The sequence below is a fragment of the Scophthalmus maximus genome, chromosome 6 (genome assembly GCF_022379125.1).
Source record: "Scophthalmus maximus strain ysfricsl-2021 chromosome 6, ASM2237912v1, whole genome shotgun sequence".
Lineage (NCBI taxonomy): Eukaryota > Metazoa > Chordata > Actinopteri > Pleuronectiformes > Scophthalmidae > Scophthalmus > Scophthalmus maximus.
This window is the reverse complement of record NC_061520.1, coordinates 16,753,984-16,775,668: the sequence shown is the minus strand read 5'-3', so window position 1 is coordinate 16,775,668 and position 21,685 is coordinate 16,753,984. Positions and strand designations below refer to the sequence as shown.

Sequence of the window (21,685 nt, the reverse complement as noted above, 5' to 3'; positions counted from 1 at the left end):
GGATGAGAGGTGGGAGGAAGGGAGGGGAAAAGAGTGTCATTATCAACATCATCTTTGATAACAACAGAATAATAATCAAATCACATTAAGCAACATTTCGCGAAAGAAAGATCCTTTTGCGTAAAGTTAGGATTATTTACAGCGTGACGATGTCTGCGTTGGCAGCCTGCACAGCGATACTGAGGGGGTCATGACCCTGCTCATCCACCTCCGTCTGTGATGCTCCTCTCTTCAGGAATAGACACACCTGACTGTAAACAAAAAAAGAAAAGTAATAGAGACAGGAATAAAGGCGTGAATGGGAGATATTATAGCCTAATTGGAGAATAAATGCACACGGAAGAAATGGCAGACAGTTCAGAAATGTGTTTAAGCAGATTAACTAAAAATGGGAAAATGGTTGCCCCCACAAATTTATCTCATCACATTGTGTCTCTATCTACACTATCCACATTTCATGTTCATCACACGCAGGCTAGAACACAGAAGGAAGAGGCAGATGGCTCTTGGGCCGTTCTTTTCACACTGCAGGTATTTCTTACCCAGTGTGGCCCAGGTTGGTGGCGTGGTGCAGCGGGCCCCTGCCTCTCATGTCCCTCTGGTTCACATCGGCTCCGTTTTGTAGCAGGAACTCACAAGCTATCAGAGAGCCCTGACAGACAGACAGACAGACAGACAGACAGGGAAAATGTAGATTTGAGTTTATTTGCTTGCAGATGATATACTTTAACATGACTGAATTCATTCTCCATAATCATTTCATAAATGAGACAAGGGTTGATTTACAAGACTTGTTTCACTTTATCAGAATTCAAATTCTATGAATTCAGGCCTAAACAAACACAGCGTCTCACCCCGATGACGGCCTGTATGAGTGGCGTTTTCCCCTCCTCCCCCTCACTTGCGGCGTGCACGTCAGCACCATGTGCAAATGCCTCAGCCATGAGCGGCAGGTTGTGCAGACGCGAGGAGCGGTAGAGCACCGCCCCGGGATGAAGCTCCCGTGGATCCTCCGGGTCTGAGGGCATTTCCTGTTCGATCTCCACCTCGCCACTGGACGACTCCTCGGACTCCTCCTCTGAGGGTCGGTAAGGAAACGGGGGGTTTGTGAATGTTAGACTCTCTGAGCGAAGGTAGCACGGTTTCTTCTGAGGGAAAACACCCGTGTTTGTTATGCAGTTTGTCTGGGCTTGTCTAGGTCTTAACATGATTTCTTTCAAACAGTCAGTTTTGTATAATATTAGAAAATAACTAAATCTAAATTCTGGCAAACCAAACCAGAAAAATATTTTCTCATAATTTCTTGGGTCTATTTGAATACCATTGCCAGGATGTATGTCTGATCTTTGATTGACTGAATTGGACGTTACAGCCAGGTCTCATTTAATGCAGCTTTTGTTTTTAGCTGGAGCAGCTAGTTTCATGTTTTGGTATCAACATGGGTTTTAAAGGAAAATATGAAATACACCATATTACACAAGCAAATGTAACAGAATGGGATCATCACGGGAGAGGAATGTGATTTTTCACATTTCTTAAAAAGAAAATTCGGTTAACTCTTATTCAACGGGTATTCTCCTTTGACATGAAAACAATTTTACATTCTCAACAACATGATTATATTCTTGTGTACACACATAAACTCACACACCTTCAGTGACGCTGTCCACCACTGAGCCAAACACCAGGATGTCAGTGCTGCCGTCAGTGCTTCCTCCAAGGCCGCTGTCACTGCTCAGACCTGCGGGGCCAAGCATCGCCAAGCCACGGACACGTTAATCATTACACCGCACACACTGTACGTCTCATACACACATCGTCACAGGTAGGGCTGCACCATTGTTAAAAAGCATGCCCGAATTTGCAAAAAGAGCCTCACAGAAATGAGCTCATACTGTTAATCTACAAATATCCTGCCCGGGATGTGTGCAGACATGTGCACTGACGTGTGTGTTGGACTTACTGCGAGGACCAGAGCCGGTGTCGAAGTAGGAAAATAGCGAGTCCAGTTCATCTGGACAGAACAGGGAGTCCCGGCGAAACTTTGCTGCTGCTGCTGCCGAAAGACAGAAGATTACAAGATTTTAGTCCGGGCTATATATCTACACAACTTTAACATTTCTCTGAGTCAAGCCATTGTCCCCAGATGTTTCAAAACCACCACGGTAACCTTGTGTCAAAAGCTCCCCCCTAACATTGTACTCGAGCAATAACAGTGATTCTAAAGCCCAGCAGAGAGCAGTCAGGGGGGCTGAGAAGATCAAGTACGTCTATCCAACCTTTATTCAGCAGCTGCCTTCACAAGGCACTGACCATCTCTGCCATCACACAGGAGGCCCAGTAGTATTAGAGCCAGACAAAACTTTAACAGCAAGACTTCATATAAAGACACTTAACTCACATATCTATTTCTGGATACCTGTACTGGACACATTCTTATTCATTTTACCCTATTAATAATACTATTCTAGTATTGTTACTGTATATAGTGCTTTGTTTAATGGTTTTGCACCTTGGTCCAAGAGAAACGTTCTCTGGTTCTGTCTTGTACAGAAACGTAAAGTATAGAGAAATAAACTTGATTTGCTTGGTTATATTCTGTATAGACATCCTGCAAGTGAGGATTTCGTGAGCCTTGTGTTAAGGTTTATTGCTACAGAGGACATCAAATTCTTTGTATTTAAAAATTTGCTGCGCTGACCTGCCGAGAGGTTTGCAGGCGAGGCGCTGCCTGGCTCGTAGCGGTGGTATTTCCTGCGGGCCTTGTTGGGGGCACGAACAGAGCTGTTGTGTCGGTGGCACTTCTTCACCGTCCAGGGGCGGGACTTCCTTTCACCCTCCACCAAAGCCTCGCTCCCACTCATTTTCTTCAGGAAGCGTTTCTCCACGTATTTGGACTTGATCCAGGTTTCCTTCTCCTGTCTGGAGGGAGATGATCACAAACTGATCACTTTATATACAGATAACTGGGTGAAGCCTGGGGTCAAAAGGGCAGTAAAATAAGATGGTGAACACTGACAAACATTACCTGACAGCATAAAGACAAGGTTTTAACATGCATAGATTCTTCAAATGCTCGTCATGGAGTTAAAGACTGACCTTGAACTGGAGGGTCCAGGCTTTTTTGCTCCTAGTTCCTCACAGCGTCCCTCGTAAATGTGGTTGATCACGGTGTTCCCCAATTCACACATCAGCTACATGTGAAAGGAGAAAGAGAGGACAAAGATGAGGCAGAGACAGAAAGGGAACATATTTTAAAGGAGGCATTTCAGAATAATGCACCAAAGGAACCAGAAATCCAACTGTAACAGGGGGGAAAGCGCAGCAAAGAGAGAAAACGCTGTTTGTACATTTTGCTGAGAGAGACGCACCTTGAGTAACTCTGGCTCCCATGAGTCTAACGTCAGTGAACGCACTTTAGAGCAATGGACGCCTAAACTCCTGAGAGAAACAAGGAGAAAAAGAGAGAGAATATTCTGTAAAGCAAGTGAAGTGAGAGAAGTTTACATCTTGCTACTGGAAGTGTCAGACATCGGAATATTGGGTCAGACTTTTCTGTTTCTCTTCACTCTGGAGACTCAGAAAATCTCTGCCGCTTAACTAAAAACAGCTCTGTCTAATTACTTGAAACACCAGTTCAAACTCCTGTAGATTGACTTTTTTCACGCCCACATTTTCATGATGTGATTTATGATAAAGATCAGCGTGTCTTTTGTATCCACAACAGGGCTTTGATTGGTGATTGATGATATGATACCAAGTGGAAGTAGTGTGACAAAAACAACTTCCTATCTGCGAAATTAAATGTCACGCTTTAATGTAGATTGTTGATCGGGGGAGCAATGTAAATAAAACCAGCAGAAACAGGATAAATGTCTCCTCTGCAGAGCCTGATGTGTGTAAAGAGGAAGCCCCATGTCTATTAAATTTTCATCACAACAAATAGCCAGCTTTAAAACTTGGAAATGCTTTTGTTGTTGTTGTTGTTGTTGCAGTTTTAATAAACCTATGTGGAAAAGATGTTTTGAGCCGGCTAATTTTCTGGAACACCTCTGCTGTGAATAGTTATTTCCCACTGACGAATCCAATTGATAAGTGAAAATATGTGGTTGCATAATGTTCTTCAGCTCACCCTCTGCTGTTCTTCCCTACATCGCCTCTAAACAAACGCTCCCTCAGCGCTCCGTGCAGTTACCTGTGGATCCCCGAGCACTCGATGCAGAGCAGCACTCCCAGGTTGATGGAGGCCCAGCATGGTGCCGTCTGGCTACAGTCGCAGCACAGCTCGTTGCCTGGCAGGCTCTGCACCCTCTGCAGGAGGCTTTCTCCCCCTGCCCTCACTCCCTTATCACCTCTCTCCCCCCTTTCTCTGGGCTCGCTGGCAGAGTCGATGCTGCTGGTGGAGGGCGAAGCTGTCCGGTCCAAGCGCTGCAGAGACGGGGGGTGGGGGGGTGACAGGCAGGTCAGTGACCACACGAAGGACCACTTGGCAATGAATGTGTGACATTTACTTCTCCAGTGTGTTTTCATACCTCAATGTAATAATTGTCAGCGATGTCTTTGTAGGCGGAGGCGATGCTCGCCTGGACTGCCTGGATCCAGGCCTGCCGCAGCTTCTCAGACTCCGCTTGCAGCATGCAGCTCCTACACAGTAAGAAGCCACATATAAAATGTCAGAACTGTCCAATGTCAAAAAATCTGCACGTTACTGAGCTTCTTAGTTCATTCAGAATGACAGAGCCAGTGATGTGAGTAAACACACTTACTTGGTGGGTGAAACCACCTCAAAGCAGAACCTCCTCTCATTATCTTCACACAGTTTGACTGAGCACAGCCGCAGGTCCTCCACCACCACCGTCAAGGAGTCCTGTTATTGGCAGAAAGGAGCGTCACAACGAGGTTGCCCTCTTTACTGCAAGTTACACAAAACATGTGACCATCCTCATATCTGGCAGTGAAGCATGGCTCCTTTCTTCTTCTCCACCAACATGCCGATTGTCAATGACGAGATCAAAAATGTCCGACATTGATTTTTCGGTAGTCTCATTTTCGACGAAACTTACCTTGAGTTTCTTTTGGTAGACCAGCTGGCTGTTTTGTATTGAAAACCATCGCCTGGAGGGGGAGAGGGTATGACATTAGTATCAATCAGATGTCTACAGACTGAAAAACCCCACTGTTCATCACAGGTCATTAATAAATATATATATAAGGGACGTATGAGAGCATTAAATACTCGTTTTGAAGACCAAACTTCATGTTGGCCCTGGCCATCAGGGCTCTGAGAAAAAGGTGTAAATGTTTAATGTAGTTAAACCAACCATTTCCAAACTGATTGTTACTCTACTCTTTGTTGAACTGTTTTCTGTCTGCTGGTTATCTTATTAGCTTTTATTAGATTTTATTAAGCTCTCCCTCTTTCTCGTCTCGTCTTTCTCTCTCACCTGTTCCAGGTCTTGAACGCGTTGCTGGCCCTCTTGAAGAGGTAGCCCTCCATGACCACACCATTGGGTGCATCCACATTAAATTCCAACTTGTGGTCATCATAGGAAAAGTCCTGTAGTGAGAAAACACAGATGCATCAATGTTAGGGTCTGGCTTCCCTTCCACTGTATGCTCTTATTGTCAAGGAGTTCCCAGTGCACTGAATCAGCCGCGCTCCTCCTCTGAGCTCTTTAATCCACAAACGGTTTCATGACGGCTGGAGACAAACAGCTTTGATCAGTGAACTGCATAAAGATCAGGTCAGGTGATGATGTGGACTGGTAAAAGTCCACTAAACCATTTCAAGAGGAAACAGAGATATATCCTATCAGCACCACGTACAGTAGCTGTGCTGATACGTCTGATCTCTTCCTCTTTCTGACTTTACACCTTTTCTCTACCTCTACGTCGTGTCCCTCCTCAAACATCAGTCTGTATCCTCTCGACACTGACCATCTGTTTACCTTTAAAGATCACGTCAAATCTGTGCCTCTCTCTACCTGAAACCTTATCTGCTTTGTCCGCACAGAGCTGGAGTTTCTGAGAAAGATGCCGCCTGCGCAGTCGTGAGGTGAATAAAACAAGCACACAGATTTAACTGAGAGTCAAAGCCAAGGTTAGGTTTCCATTATTGTTGAGGAGGCCTTTGGTTTGGGGTAAGGTAATACTAGGCATATGGCAAGCTGCTCACACACACACACACACACACACACGTTATGTGATGCAAAATCCTAGTGGGATGTTACATTTTGAAACAACAAGGCCACAAGATGGAAATAACTACTTTACGCCAACTGTGTGGAGAAGAATACAGAAATACAGAGAAAGAGGACTTTGCCTTTCCAAACTCCAAATGAACACATTGATTAGGTATTGACGCATTTCCCCCCATGTAACTGTTTTTATTTGATTTGTACCGAATGCAGCCTACTTACCAATACGAAAGCTCAAAATATAGACTTCAATATAACCAGTGTCAAGAGGACTGTATCAGGTCAACAGAAATAATAAAAAATTAAAAAAATTATTATAATAAAAAAATTATAATAAATCACGTTTCTCACCAGTGTTTGGTCCAGTCTGCCAAATATCCTCATCTTAACCATACTGACATCCAACAGCATTTCCAATTCAACGAAAACAGAATTAATAAACTGAATGATAAATAAACTAACGCATTATATCGAACACCGGCGCGTCCCAGGCGAGTGCACCAGAGAGACAGGGAGAGACAGAGAGATGGAGAATGAGGGAGGGAGATGGAGAGAGAGGGAGGGAGATGGAGAGAGAGAGAGAGATGGAGGGAGAGAGAGAGAGAGAGAGAGAGACAGAGAGGGAGAGATGGAGGGAGAGAGAGAGAGAGATGTAGGGAGAGAGAGAGAGACAGAGAGAGAGAGAGGGAGATGGAGAGAGAGAGAGAGAGACAGGGAGGGGGAGAGAGAGAGGGAGATGGAGAGAGAGACAGGGAGGGGGAGAGAGAGAGGGAGATGGAGAGAGAGACAGAGAGAGAGACAGGGAGGGGGAGAGAGAGAGGGAGATGGCGAGAGAGACAGGGAGGGGGAGAGAGAGAGGGAGGTGGAGACAGGGAGGGGGAGAGAGAGAGGGAGATGGAGAGAGAGACAGGGAGGGGGAGAGAGAGAGGGAGATGGCGAGAGAGACAGGGAGGGGGAGAGAGAGAGGGAGGTGGAGAGAGAGACAGGGAGGGGGAGAGAGAGAGGGAGATGGAGAGAGAGACAGAGAGAGAGACAGGGAGGGGGAGAGAGAGAGGGAGATGGCGAGAGAGACAGGGAGGGGGAGAGAGAGAGGGAGGTGGAGACAGGGAGGGGGAGAGAGAGAGGGAGATGGAGAGAGAGACAGGGAGGGGGAGAGAGAGAGGGAGATGGAGAGAGAGACAGAGAGAGAGACAGGGAGGGGGAGAGAGAGAGGGAGATGGCGAGAGAGACAGGGAGGGGGAGAGAGAGAGGGAGGTGGAGAGAGAGACAGGGAGGGGGAGAGAGAGAGATGGAGAGAGAGAGAGAGAGACAGGGAGGGGGAGAGAGAGAGGGAGGTGGAGAGAGAGAGAGTCAGCAGCAGCAGCAGCTCGTGTCGTCCCGTCGCTCCACGTCACCTGCACCATCGACCTGCTCCGTCCGGCCGCGTGGACGTGACGCAGGCTCTCATTATCATACAGCTGTCACCCAGAGTCCTCTGGCCCCGCTGACCCCGTCGAGATCACACATTTCATTTTACGGAGGGGGAGACCCGCATGTGTCTCCTCGGACCCGGGGGTTCCACGGCACAGTTCTGGAGGAGTCGGCTCTTCCATCTGTCTACCGATCTGAACACTATTGCAGCTTAATCAAGCTGACATTATTGCTCCCCAAGCAGCAGACGGAGCCCCCGCCCCCCCCCCCGCGCTTCCCACCTTAAATCAGCCACGCCGGTGGAAGAATGCAGCGCACAATACAAGTGTCCATAGTCAACAGCCTTTATAGAAACTAGGAACTTCTAAAAAAACACATTTGTGTTGCAGAATTTATTATTTCTAGATACGTCATGTCAAAAATACCCATGTGGTTGATGTTGGTTTCTGAAAAAGATAGAAAAAAAATCCTGTTTGGCCCCCTGAAGTCACTTCCAGTGATACAATATAGTCTGTACTATAGGTTTATTAATATGTTTTGGGTTTTTCTTCCCATTTATGACACTACCTCTCTCTCTCACACTCCAACTAAAAAAAGTTGTGTGTAGCCAAGATCTGCAACAATTGGAGGAGGAGAGCCGAGGCGACAATCTCCCCGGGAGCCACAATGAAGTCCTGCACACAAACACTGCTGTGAAAGGGAAGAGAAAGGAGACAGAGGGAGTGTGTGATCTGTGGTGTGAGACAGGGGTGTATAAAGGGGGGGGGGGGGGGGGGGGGGGATCAGGAGCAACACAAACAGAAGAGGAGGAAGAGGAGCGAATGTACAGTGATCATCGAGATGAATCACCAGTGAGATGGAATGATAAAATAACTTAGCACAAGATTATTGTTTTGGTTTAATAACCGTTGAATTATCATGATGAATGTTTTTTTCACAAATAGCCTAAATATTTTTTTTACCTTACAACAGTTTTTTTTGATTCTATTTTGAAAAGATTAATATATCTATTGTTGATAGTAGCTTGTACTTGCTCATGCCTCTGTTCTGGTATCCGTCTCCCACTGAAGAATCACAAAGCCCATGTCAAATTTTTCATATACAACACTTTCATAATGAAGACATCTTATTCTCTTCTTAATTGGATTCCTGCAGTTATTTAACAGCCTATTAATAAAGAATGAACTTGATCAATAATTCACAAACTCTGCGGTCTCATGTCTTATGCTTCCTCCACCAATTGATTTGCATATGAGGGAGTCTAAAAAAAAGATGATGTTGGCGTTCACGTTCACAGGAGAATAACTGAGAAGGCTCGTGGCAACATCTCCTGAATCTTTTGATGCTGTGTGGCGTTCTCTGTGTTCAGGCTTTCTTTTCTTTTCTTTTATAGAAAGGTGTTTTTACAGATGCAAAGACAGAGGAATATATTTATGTCTGACTTGAAGCAACTTTGATATTTTCTCGTACTTCATCACAACTCGGATCTGATCTGTGTCCAGTTTTCACATGATCACCAGGTACAATAGTGCTTTGTAAAGTTTTTTACATTTATATATATATATAAATATAGCTAATATCAAAGGACAGAGACCAAAATGTTAAACTGTGACGTTGCAGCAACAACTATTTGCAAAATGCAACAAAAAAAAGAGGTGGTAAAACTATGAATGAAATTTAAGTGATTTAATGGGAAATATAGATTTTGATTCATAATCACAAAGAGCACTGTCACATGACAAAAAAATATATAATTTTTGGTCAAAGTCTCCATTCAGTGGACCCGCTCTACTCATTTCAGAAAACTCACGTTGCCATTTGAGCAGGGATAAATAGATTTGACTCCTTAAATCAGGGGCTTTTATTCCAAAATGAGTGAGGTTTAACTACACAACTCTGTCGTCTTCTATAGTTTTTTTCTTCTTCATACTCCCTGTCTGGATCTTACACTTCTCTCCTACCTTTTTAAAACCCGTCTTTTTCTCTCCTCATAAGTCTTCTTGCTCTGTCGGTTCACATTCAACCCCCTCCCGTGTGCTGTAACGCCGTCTGTTGACTGGAGGCTGGAGGTCAAGGGGGGATGGAGAGGCGAATGGGCCCAGGCTGGCATCATGCACTGATGTCAGACGTCTGAAGTCTCTATAGTGAGATGCTGACCTCTACCAGAGCTGACAGTCAGCCCTGGCTTATTCTTCACTGTAGTTTACCGCGGAATTCTAGCTTTGCCACATCCAGAGCTTTGTCAGCAGTAAATGCACAAACAAGGTACTGCAGGCTGCATGATGTAAAACAGACGACATGATGCGACATCTGCCTGTGCGATGCATCGATCAGCTGCTCAGCATTAAAAGAGGCTGACAAAACTGGGTACTGAAGTGAGTTTGACAAATGTGAAAAATAAAAACTCAAATGTGTCTTGCATAGTAAATAATAACTACGCATAAATTACAGACACAACAGAAAAAGGGATTTTAAAAATCTAGAAGAGGAAGGAAAAATAAAATAGACATTTTACAGTATTAAGAGGATCTATGGCTTAAAAACAAAACAAGATGATAATGGAAAACGCTGCCTGAACACAGAAAAGACACAATAGCTGCTATTTTTAAGCTTCTGCTTTGACAATTATATCTTTGCTCCGTGGCTTGCTGACGTGTTGACAAATCCTCAGGGTTACATTCTCAGAGGAAACAAACTGGAACAGCACATAAAAAAGTAGGAGGATGTTTTGGAGAGCGGCATTCTTCAAAGAGAGAGAGACAGGCCAAGGAGAGTGTGTGTGTGTGTGCGCGCGTGTGTTTTTATGCTCGTTTATGAAAAAGCGTGTGCGTGAGGGAAGGAGGAAAACAGAAAAAGGAAAGAGAGAGGTCGAAAAGAAATGAGACAAAAATAAGCTCACAGTGTTTGTACAATCGAGTAGATCAGATGAGTTGTGCAACTGACACATCGGGGGGCTGTGGGGAAAATTCAAGATTTATGGACACAAAGTCGTGACACACAAGTGAAGCAAACTTGCAACGGTGAAGTGACACGAGAGGAGAATTGCCTGTAATATGCACACGCATGAACACAGGTTCAGTAGAAGCCAAGATACCACGGAAAATGCATTTGATTGTCTCTGTTGCGTCCTGTGATGCTTCCAGACCGACACAAACATACAGCTCTCACACACACACACACACACACACACACACACACACACACACACACACACACACACACACACACACGTTAAAGTATCAAAGGGATCACTCTCCACACACCATCTGCACTGCTCCAAACAGCCTAAAGATTCTTGCCACAGAAGCCAGCATGTGCTGGCCATAAAACTGCTCTCCATACATCACTCAGTCTGTTAAAATAACTATAAAACACACACACACACACACACACACACACACACACACACACACACACACACACACACACATACACACACACACTCTCTCTCTCTCTCTCTCTCTCTGCATCTGCTGGTCCACATTTTATGAGGAACTACTATAAGTTCACGTTGAGGCTGGGGTTTGATGTAAACAGGAGCAGTTCAGACCTGGAAATGTTGTCACTCACGTGCAGTCACACAACTGTCATCTGTGAAGCTATCAACATATGGAATATTAGGGAAGGATTTCAAAATGTTTCTTCACAAAGCGGCATCTGAAAATCGACATTATTCCCATTTAAAGAAATCCAACAGCGTGGCCAAAAGGTGGGGCAGGTAAAATCATGGAAAGCCCCTACGCCATATTTCTCCTGAACCATCATACAGTGCGATACTCCACCATCCATTTCAAACATCCTCTGACAAACTTTCAAAAGACTGTAATATGGTGGCATTTTGCATTTGTGACACGGTTCATTTTGAACTATATAATTAGTTACTTATGCAACGTCAACTGGTGCAGATGGAAAAAAATAAATAAACTCACCTGCATCAGAGTCTGGAGGTGAAAGAATAAGGTCAGACATCGGGCACAGTGCAGAGAGAGAGAGAGAGAGAGAGAGAGTACTTGTATTAATACAAGTACACATGAATTTCAACTACATTCAACTGAATGAGAGACGTCACGTCCTAATCAATGTCCAAAAGGTCATTCCACATCACAGGTCGTTAGCTTGCTAGTTCAGAGGACTCCTGAAACACAGAGGGGTTTTCATCTCATTACAAGGGGAGGATGGGCTTCTGACAGGCTATTAGGTCAGACACAAAGCTGTGTGAGGTGTCTGGCAAGACGCCTCCACTTGGCAACTAAATCGATCAGAGGGACGGACGGGCCAAGGCGGGCAGAAAAACCGCCGTGTTTTTGGCATCTCCTGAAGTAACAGATGGAGGGTTTCTTATGCATCTGTGCACGACGCTTTGACAGAGTTGTTTCGTTCAGCTGAGTGACCTATAAAACAAATATACTGTACCAAACGGTCTTCGTGAGAACTGCGTTCCTAATTTTAAAATCTCAATTTGAGCTTGAAGGAGAAAAAAAACTAACACAATTGTTCATTGACTTAAAAAAAAACAAAAGGAGTAGACAACAGTGAGCCAGGAACCAGACAATGTAATCAAATAGTTCAAACCACCAGTGGGAAATTATCCTTTCAAATGAGGCATTTGATGACAACATAAGACAAGTTTTTGTTGTGAGACACATTTTATATTCCAGAGAGACCGATAAATATCTCCTGTGCGCGCTTTGTTTTTACCAAGATCCTTCAACTGAATTAGGAGGAATCCATCAGTCTTGAAAAGCTTTAGATTAGCCTGAATAATTCAGAAGTAACGCTGATATCGTTAAAAACGGGTCTAAAGGTTTCACGAACCAATAGCTGCTTGTTTCAGTTTCTGATTATATTCACATTTCTCTGTATTTTGTCGTCTATTTTTGTAACTTTCATATCAGCGGTGGAGCAGGATTTTGATCAGAAATGAAAACGCAGATAACACGAGAGGACACGTAGAAGCTGCAGTGGTTTCCACTGAACAGAGGAAGATAAAAGTTAGATAAGAGGAGCTGTGTGGTTGTCTCACCCTCTGCTGAATGAGGGCGTGCTTGTGCTCCAACTCCCGCTTCTCCATGGCTGAGTCGATGACCAGCTGATCCAGCTGCACAGAGCGGAAGATGGCCGAGTCAGTGAGACAGTGTGACACACACACACACAAACACACACACACAAACACACACACACACACAGACACACACACACACACACACACACACACACACACACACACACACACACACACACACACACACACACACACACACACACACACACACACACACACACACACACACACACACACACACATTTGAGCATGCATGGCATTCAGTGTGTTTTGGGTTTGTTTGGTTTTACCTGTGCAGCCAGTTTTTTCATATAGGGGTCAATCTCATCCAAGATGTGAAAGCCTTGCTGGAACAGAGTATACTGGGCCCTCATGAAGGACAACATCTGCAGCACACGCAGGGAGAAAAGTCAAGACTGTAAACCAGATGTTTACACAATGCTATTCCAAAACACACACTCAATGGGAATATATAGATTTAACACACAGGACATATACAATAATCTACAGATGCTAATGTGACACGAAAGAGACAAATCTGGGTCACTCACTGCATCCAGGATTTCAAACTTCTTCTTGGCCTGAAGAACATTAATCTGTCAAAAAAACAAAGAGGATCAGCAGAATATAGATTGTATTAGGAGGATTATATATGATTTAGTGTCTTTAAAAAATAAATTTATGTATTTGGATTCAGCACCATCTACTGGACAACCCTGGTAAAACAACTGGATTTTGCACCTGTAGTACGTAGTCCAGACCCAGATGCCTGAAGGCTTTGCGACTGAGGACGAGGGCCTGTGTGGCCTCCTCTGCCTCATGGACCTTGTTCCTGGGAGCCTGGGCGTTCTTCACCTGGGCCAGCTCCATGTCCTCACGGACCCGGTCAAACTGCTTCTTGGTGTCCTTGAATTTACGCACATCCCTGGTGGTAGAGAGGAGAGACGAGGACAAAGAGACAGTTTACAACCCACGCATGTTCATGGCCATCACAAGAGCTTGTAGGTTCAGTAGTTTATTAGTTAAGCATAGACGGGGAAAATTGTTTGGCCTTGACTTAAACTATGTAGCTATTTGTGCATATATTGGTGGATATTTACATTTACATTGTCTTAGGGACTTAATGTACTTGTTTAATATCCTGAAGTTTATAATCATTAGTCCCCCAAAGACCTGGTGATGTGATATTTTCATCACTGCACCAGTCTTGGTGTGCACACATGAACAGGCATTACTTCTTTTTTTTAGAAGCAGAAGGAAGCTATTATGACCTAATTATTAACTATTGTTGTATGTGACGGTGTACTTACTCTTTAATGAAGGTGTAAAGCTGCTGCTTGATCGACCTCTGAGCCTGGTCAAACAGAATCTGCGGACAGAGGCGGTGAGAGCGTTGGAGAGAGCAGTTAAACAACTGGTTGGAGCTGAGATGGATCGATTGATTCTTCGAATCTGTAGTGGCCCTGTGTCACCACAAGATGGCACTGTGAGGCCTGACACTCAGAGCAACAGATTACGCCAGAGGCAGAGGAGGGGAAATGGAAGAGAGATGAGGACAGACGCACATGTGCACACTCTGAGCTGCTGCCTCAACACATTTTTAACCTCACATACTTCTTTTCCTGTGAACTGTGGCATTTCCACTCTGCCTCCTTCTTCCTCTCCTCACACTCTCCTGTACTTCAGCTCTCCTCCTCCTCCTCTGTGAATTTTCCATCCATTTCTTGTGCATAGTCAGAACAGCGGCTTGTCACCATCTAGACATGCAGTTTCCTTCCATTTCTATAATTCGGATCCCACTCTAAATAAAATGGCTGCTGGTTAACAGACGGTCCAGCTTTATGGAGGAAATATTCACAGGATGTCTCACTGATTTACCGATATGCATGGACACTGGGGATAATTCAGTGAATGGTTCAAGACACACACTCACACAGAAAGAGATGGATTGGGAGGGAGAGAGAGAGAGAGAGAGATGCACTTAGATTATATTGTGATTGTTTCATAACCGCATACACAGACAGTATAAACAACAATCACAGCCTGTGGATTAAACTTTCTATAGCAATCCCTAGTTAATAAACATAGACGCCGAGGATTAAACTGTAGGCTTAGTTCATATGTGTGTGTGTGTGTGTGTGTGTGTGTGTGTGTGTGTGTGTGTGTGTGTGTGTGTGTGTGTGTGTGTGTGTGTGTGTGTGTGTGTGTGTGTGTGTGTGTGTGTGCGTGTGTGTGCGTGTGTGTGCGTGTGTGTGTGAGCCTCCACCCATATGACGTTCCTTCAGAGACGGATGACATCACAGGCTGGTTCTTGATTTTAGGTGGTTTTCATATAGTCTGGGCTCATTGTGGGAATACAAAACACCTTGACTATGGAGCTTATTAAATGTTGTCAGACCCTTTATTATTTCATATCTATGCACCTGTAAGTCACGTTCTTCTAAGAATAAGGTTCACCAAGATATATGAAAGATGATCTTAATATTTACCTGGTTTAAATTTCCCAAGGAAATCAGTTTTTTTAATTCAACAACTAAATGACAATGTACATTATTACAACATTAAGAAGTTAATGTAAAATAACAGCGTTACTCTTTGAGGTATTTGTCAGTACTATGGATACACATGTCTCGCCACCCATGGAGTTTGCTTCTGTAATCGAGTTAGTTCTAAAGTACTTTTATGTGAAATGAGTAAATGATTGCAAAATGAAGGTTTGGTACTTTGCAGGATTGTGAAAGCGATCTGCCAGTTAGACAGAACAGAAGTAAATCCCATGGAAAAAAACCCATCGCAATCACTTCCATCAGACAGACATTGTGTCCACATGCGCACTAATCCAAATGTTCCACCCAAACCTGCTCCGGATTATTGTGTCCTGGTCATGAACCAACCCACAGTTCTGTGTGTTTACACTCAGTTTCCCAGCCCTCTTGTCCAGAGAGATCACAGCTTCTAAGATCCTGATATATCGATACTGATCTCTCCTGTATCTATACATGAGAATGTAAAAAAGAGCAAAACTGCATATGTTTTTTACAAGAAAAACAAATACGGAGAAGAGAAAGGATTGCCCCATAGTTAAATGAAGATGATACAATCTCATAAAAATCTTAACAAATCCAAACCTGCTGAGATTTGTGGTTGGATTACATCTGAAAGTAAACACATTTGACTATCATGTGATATATCGGGAGATTCTCTTTCCCATTTGAATGCCTCCTTTTTTTATCTGACGAGAGCTGCAGAAATAGGCATCGGTGGGAGGTCGACAAATGCCCATTTCCTCTCACTATGTCTTTCCCTCCCCTCCCTATATCCCTCCATTCATACTGTCTGCCAGACAAGCTATTAGTGTAATTCCTGGGTGTTAGAGTGCAGGAGTGGGACGCCTGTGGTGGTGGTGGTGTGTGTGTGTGTGTGTGTGTGTGTGTGTGTGTGTGTGTGTGTGTGTGTGTTTGTGTGTGTTTGTGTGTGGGGGGGGGGGGGGGGGGGGGGGGCAGGAGGAGAGGGGGAAATGGAGGATTGATGGAGAGGAAAAGAAACAGGTGGTGACAAAAAAAACCCTGCAGAAAATGGCCGATCAAGCATGGCCTGTATGACAGAGCAGAGAGCTACACAACAGAAATTTAAGACACGTGTCAAGACATGTAATGGGTAGAGAATAATAATAATAATAATAATAATAATACATTTCATTTATAGAGCACTTTTCTATAATAGAAAAAGAGAGAGGAGATGGTTGTATTGGATTGATGCAGCTGATGGATCATATATAGTGTGCAGCTTTAATTTGATTGAAAAAGCTCGGTCTTTAATCAGGCTGGTGAAGTGAAATGAAAAATACGTGAAAAGAGTGAGACAGATTTATTTTATTTTATTTTTTTATTTTCTTCTAGAAAATGTTTTGCAAAAAAAGGTGATTAAATGCCCTTCAACTGCTTCAGTCAAGATCATTTGAACTCCACCGAAGGAGTCGGTGATGAGGCGAGAGCAGCAGTCTGCAGGTATTAACCTTCACAATAGTTGGAGAAAAAATGCATCCTAATCAGCGTACCTGCTGACCAGCTTTAATATAAGAGGGTCTCTTGTAACAATTAGACATGTCTCAGAAATTACTGCTCCAGCTGTTATATGGAAACATATACCCCCTCTGGAACCTCTGGAAATATTAAGTCTCCATATCAAACAGACAAGCTTTCATTAGTTATTTTATTTAACACAATTTCTCCTGTTATGAGAACAAAATGCTTTGCCACAAAAATGATTGATCAGAAAAAAATGGCAAATCAGTTTGAAGGATCATTTTTCATATTTTAAGTACAAGACAATAATAATAATAATAATAATGGTATATATGTATATGGTGTATGTTATTTCTTGTAAAAGCTACAGTTCTACTGAATCTTCCTTTTTACTTTTATTTACGTTCTCCTCTCGATTCCCCAAAGACAGAAAGATCTTTCCTCCTGCTTATTTCTCCTCTCTCTTTTATTTTCTCCTTCCTCTATACTACAAATTCTAACTTCACCTATTTTTTTGTTGTTTTTGTTTACACACATACAATAATGCGCATGACTTTCAAACACCTCAGAACATCACCCACTCATATTTTGCCTTGTCAGCATTATACAGTGTAGTTAGTGTCTGTAAATACTGATGACTTCAAAATATATAAGATGTGATATAATATTTCTTTTTCAAACCTGCAGGAGCATCTTAGCAGATTCATAGAGCGGATCATTTCATACTCACACTTAGTCAAAATGGAAAATAACTCTGGGGTCGTGTGTGTGTGTGTGTGTTTGTGTGTGTGTGTGTATGTGTTGTTAAATGTTTGTGGATCATAGCTGCCGTAGTCATCTTGTGAAGCATTTGGTTTGAATCAGACACAGATATGTTCACTGGCCAGTGTGTACAGATTCATTGTCACAAAGTGAGGTCACAGTTAAAGCCTGTGTGTGTGTGTGTGTGTGTGTGTGTGTGTGTGTGTGTGTGTGTGTGTGTGTGTGTGTTTTGTAATACTGGGCCCAGGAGGGACTGGATGTCTGAAAGATGTTAACATGCCAAGAGGATCTGGGTGTGTCAAAACACGGCTCTACCTCGACCTCTTGCCGTGGCTGAAACTAGTGTGTGTGTGTGTGTGTGTGTGTGTTTGCATGCACGTGTTTAAATCTGTCTTACCATGTGGTAGTTGACGATCTCCTGGAGGCTTTCTCCGCACTTTTCAAGGCATTCCTGCAATGTGACAGCACACACACACACACACACACACACAAACACACACACACACACACACACACACACACACACACACACACAAACACACACACACACAGACACACTTCTTTAAAACAGTTTGCACTGTTCAAAAAATAGATATATACAAAAATATAAAAAAAATATTTAAAGTTGAAATAGTTATCAACTATGACACAGTTATGTCTCCACATGTAAAAGCTGCCTAAGTTTGGTGACACACCCACACACTGATGGGAAATCTAGTCCAAATGTTTTCCTAAAAGGAAAACCATAAAGCAGGTTTCAGATCTTACTGATGTCAGTGATGTAAACTACCAGCGTAAACATCTCATGTCTGCATGTGGCCACGTCTCTCAAAGCTGGATGACTCTGAGTCTGGACAATACTGTTTATACTGTGTAACTGTTATTATTCCTGTGGGGAATCACTGGAATGTACTAGAAAAGACGGATGAGGGGTGATTTGTTGAGAAGTTGACCTCCAGACATTCCTCAGTGGACGCACAGACTCAAGCTCAGCTTTGTCACTTCCACTCACTGATATCGTCTCCTCCTTCTTGCACTGCTGGGACAGGTCCTTGATGCCATTCACGAAGAGCTTGTTGGCGCTGACGTAGGCCCTGCCGGCCTCGATCATCCCACTGCACAGCTTCACCAGCTAGCAAGGGGAGAGAGAGAGAGGAGAGAAACACAAGAATCATCACTTTCAATAGCCAATGAGACTGTCTATTTTCAAAGTTCCACACAATGTGATGCAGGGATATTAAAAGTCTCAGTGATGTTAGTCACATGCAGAATCTGAGAAGACACTTAATCAAGACAATAATCGAGGCTAGTGAAAGCTGGAGTATCCAGTATCCAAATGAATGCTCATGATCAATAAACATTTGAGCTAGTCTAAAAAAAATGCAGAAATTATGATTTTGTTAAAAGGTAATGCATGTACAGAATATTGATCGTATGTGTGTGTCTAACTTTCACCATTTTGATCTCCAAAGTAACTGGAGAGTCATTTCACACATGGAGAGCAGAAACCTAATTGTTAACATGTATATTACCATGTGCAGACAGTTCACAGCAATGGCATGTTCTCTTTTAAACACAAGCCTACCACATGAACTGGCAACCGCTTCTCTTTCCTACTTTTTTGGGAAATATGATAAGCTACGGGGTGGTACACTGTCATTACCACTGTCCTGACGCAGCTGTGTATGCTGCAGAATCGAAACGCGTGTCAGTGTGTGTGTGTGTGTGAGGGGTGGAGTAGGGGTGGAGTGGGAGTAGGGGGAGGGCTGCTCTAGCGAGAGTCATGTAAACCTTTAATTATTTCATTTGGTGCAGAACTTCCCAAGGTTGTTGCAGTGTGAGTGTGGCTTACAGTAAGAACTTCATTCTGCACAGAGGCCAGAGATTGGAAACTACAGAGTGAGGACTGATGACTGCAAAATCTTTGATCTGAAAAAATGTACACTCCGTTCACAGATGTAGATATCCGACGCATATTACACGGCATACATGTTTCCCTTCATGTGCACACAACTGACACGGCTATGAATCCATGCACAGCACGAGGCAGTGCGATGCCTGCCCTGCTGCTCCCAGGCTGGTCCGACAACAAATCTGTCAACAAATTGGCCGATGCAGGGAATCTGATCTCATCGTGAGCCCTCAGGGTCTGAGCACAGCCATTAGGGGCACAGTGTATGTGTCAGGGTTTGTTGATTAATGGACTGGAAGAACCACGGGGGTCCGCTCGGTCTCATAATGTCACATCTGGTACCACATGACAGACTTCGCCATGTTAATTGACCGAAAAAGTAACAGTGTAACTCAGAGGCCAATGAGCTGAAGGACGAGCATTTTGAAAAATTTGGCAGATTAGGAATGCTCCATAGAGGCGCCAGTTCTGCTGGTTGTGAATTTACAAAGAGGAAATCCATTAAAAAGGAAAAATACATCCAAAACTTTAATACTTCAGTCTAGTGAGATTCAAATTCAAGCTCATGCAAATTCTTGCAGGCATAGAAACCGTCACAATGAACAGCACCGCATGTTTTCACACTGGTTAGGACAGTCATTTGGACACTGCAGGCAGGTTCAGCCTTCATCACTCTCCTTCCCGGTCCCCTGTAAGAACCTTTAACACTGTGAGACCATCCCTCAGGCTGCTTCAGAGCATCCTAACAGAGCAGTGCGAGGACCCCTGCTGAACAGAACAAATCACCCTGATTGAAAGCGCTCTCCCTGACCTGGCGTGCTCATCTTTCAGTGGCGCTCAGAGTTCAATAGAGGGTCCTGACCCTTGGGGGGGGGGGGGGGGGGGGCAGAAATAATCCGTAGAAGTCTGTGCGTATGTGTGTATTTTGGTGCGTGTGATGGCGTGGGGGCATGGACATGTGTTTTTGCGATTTCAAAGTGTCGCCTGCTGGCTCGCTAATTTCAGAGTGGGGGCTGTGCACTATGTGGACCTTATTGATAAACCTGAGAAGCTGTAACGTCGTGACAATGTCACAATCATTTTTACAGCTTGTCTGTTGCAATAACAGGCCAGCATTTCTCTTAGTTGGTCAATTTTATCCCCCAAAATGTCACCAGTTGACCAACAGGAACGCTTAGCTGATGTATGTCTAAAAAAACAGATGAGAGGAAGGCAGAAGTCCAAAAAGGGTGCGGCCACTGCATAACTACATTATCACCATTTATCCTAAATGCTGTCTGACTTACAAGTCTATTAGTTTATCTGAAGAGGCATGATCTCAGCCCAGAGACTCCCCAGAGATAGTTAGTCCTTCATTCCCTCTGGCGCTCCACACTCAGGACTCTTCTTCATAGATCTGACAATGATCATCTAAGACATTACTCCACATTGTATTGTTTGCCTTTAACCAGTTTCACTATTCATTTCGATAGTTTTTTAAGGGGGATAATAGCAGCTGACCCACATTATATATTAAACCGGTTATCACCCACTTGTTTGAGGAGAACTTTGACAGATTGCTAGTTCAATTGAAAAAAATGTCACATCAATATGAACACGTAACATCTGCATGAAAAAATGAGACGTCACTTTAAAGAAGAAAACCCTTCTGTGAAAGTGACCCAGAAACATTGTCTCAAGGCGACTGAATGTTAAATTCCCAAATTGCTTTATTCAAGCTTTATAAAAGATGATAATGATATGTTGTCATTATGTTGCATGGAAACAACACTTTCTTGGTGAAGCAAGCGAGACCAAGGCATCACATGTTCAGATCACAGAGGACAGCTCTGCGTGATGATCTCACACACACACACACACACACAGTTAGTTGTTCTCACAGTTATTGGTTGTTCTCACAATTTGAACATACTTCACATTGTGGAGGAAGACACAGTTTTAAACCAGTTAAAAGTAACAGATGCATGCAGACGCAGTACATTGCTCAGGTTTGACGTTTTAACGAGCAGCACAGTCTGCAGCGTGGTTCTTACCTTGTCCAGCTTTGCCTCGATCTCCACCACATCTGTCTCCACATCATCAATGCCAGCCCTGCAGAGAGAACACAAAGCCACACAGTTAATCACGTCTGCTCTTCAGTCATTGCCCCGACTCTGCACAAACCAGAGGGGCTTTCTGGAGAGACGAACCACAAATGAAGCTGAAAACCACTACAGTCACAGTCGGAACAAGATTCAAAATTCTTGTTTGGGAGTGATCCACGGGTAAGCGGTAAGCCACAACATCATCAGTGACTAATACCAAACAACTTAATAAT

At 43.7% G+C, this 21,685-nt stretch overlaps 1 protein-coding gene across 5 annotated transcripts in view; it reads right to left on the bottom strand.

Annotated features, from left to right (window-relative positions):
- The window catches only part of acap3b (ArfGAP with coiled-coil, ankyrin repeat and PH domains 3b), a 52,249-nt gene that overhangs the window by 4,726 nt on the left and 25,838 nt on the right, over nucleotides 1-21,685 (bottom strand). For 2 of the 5 annotated variants that reach the window (XM_035630616.2, XM_035630615.2), the window contains exons 2-23: nucleotides 21,402-21,459; nucleotides 18,469-18,588; nucleotides 17,854-17,907; nucleotides 13,980-14,038; nucleotides 13,411-13,594; nucleotides 13,221-13,265; nucleotides 12,960-13,055; nucleotides 12,631-12,705; nucleotides 11,537-11,548; nucleotides 5,445-5,557; nucleotides 5,064-5,115; nucleotides 4,767-4,867; nucleotides 4,533-4,644; nucleotides 4,196-4,428; nucleotides 3,372-3,441; nucleotides 3,100-3,194; nucleotides 2,702-2,922; nucleotides 1,964-2,056; nucleotides 1,652-1,741; nucleotides 855-1,078; nucleotides 543-652; nucleotides 141-251 (exon numbers count right to left, since the gene is read on the bottom strand). In XM_035630616.2, coding sequence (XP_035486509.1) covers nucleotides 141-251; nucleotides 543-652; nucleotides 855-1,078; nucleotides 1,652-1,741; nucleotides 1,964-2,056; nucleotides 2,702-2,922; nucleotides 3,100-3,194; nucleotides 3,372-3,441; nucleotides 4,196-4,428; nucleotides 4,533-4,644; nucleotides 4,767-4,867; nucleotides 5,064-5,115; nucleotides 5,445-5,557; nucleotides 11,537-11,548; nucleotides 12,631-12,705; nucleotides 12,960-13,055; nucleotides 13,221-13,265; nucleotides 13,411-13,594; nucleotides 13,980-14,038; nucleotides 17,854-17,907; nucleotides 18,469-18,588; nucleotides 21,402-21,459 — 2,328 coding nt within the window. Of the gene's footprint in view, nucleotides 1-140; nucleotides 252-542; nucleotides 653-854; nucleotides 1,079-1,651; nucleotides 1,751-1,963; nucleotides 2,057-2,701; nucleotides 2,923-3,099; nucleotides 3,195-3,371; nucleotides 3,442-4,195; nucleotides 4,429-4,532; nucleotides 4,645-4,766; nucleotides 4,868-5,063; nucleotides 5,116-5,444; nucleotides 5,558-11,536; nucleotides 11,549-12,630; nucleotides 12,706-12,959; nucleotides 13,056-13,220; nucleotides 13,266-13,410; nucleotides 13,595-13,979; nucleotides 14,039-17,853; nucleotides 17,908-18,468; nucleotides 18,589-21,401; nucleotides 21,460-21,685 lie in introns of all 5 variants that reach the window. The other 3 variants (XM_047332560.1, XM_047332559.1, XM_035630614.2) reach the window with 3 other exon arrangements.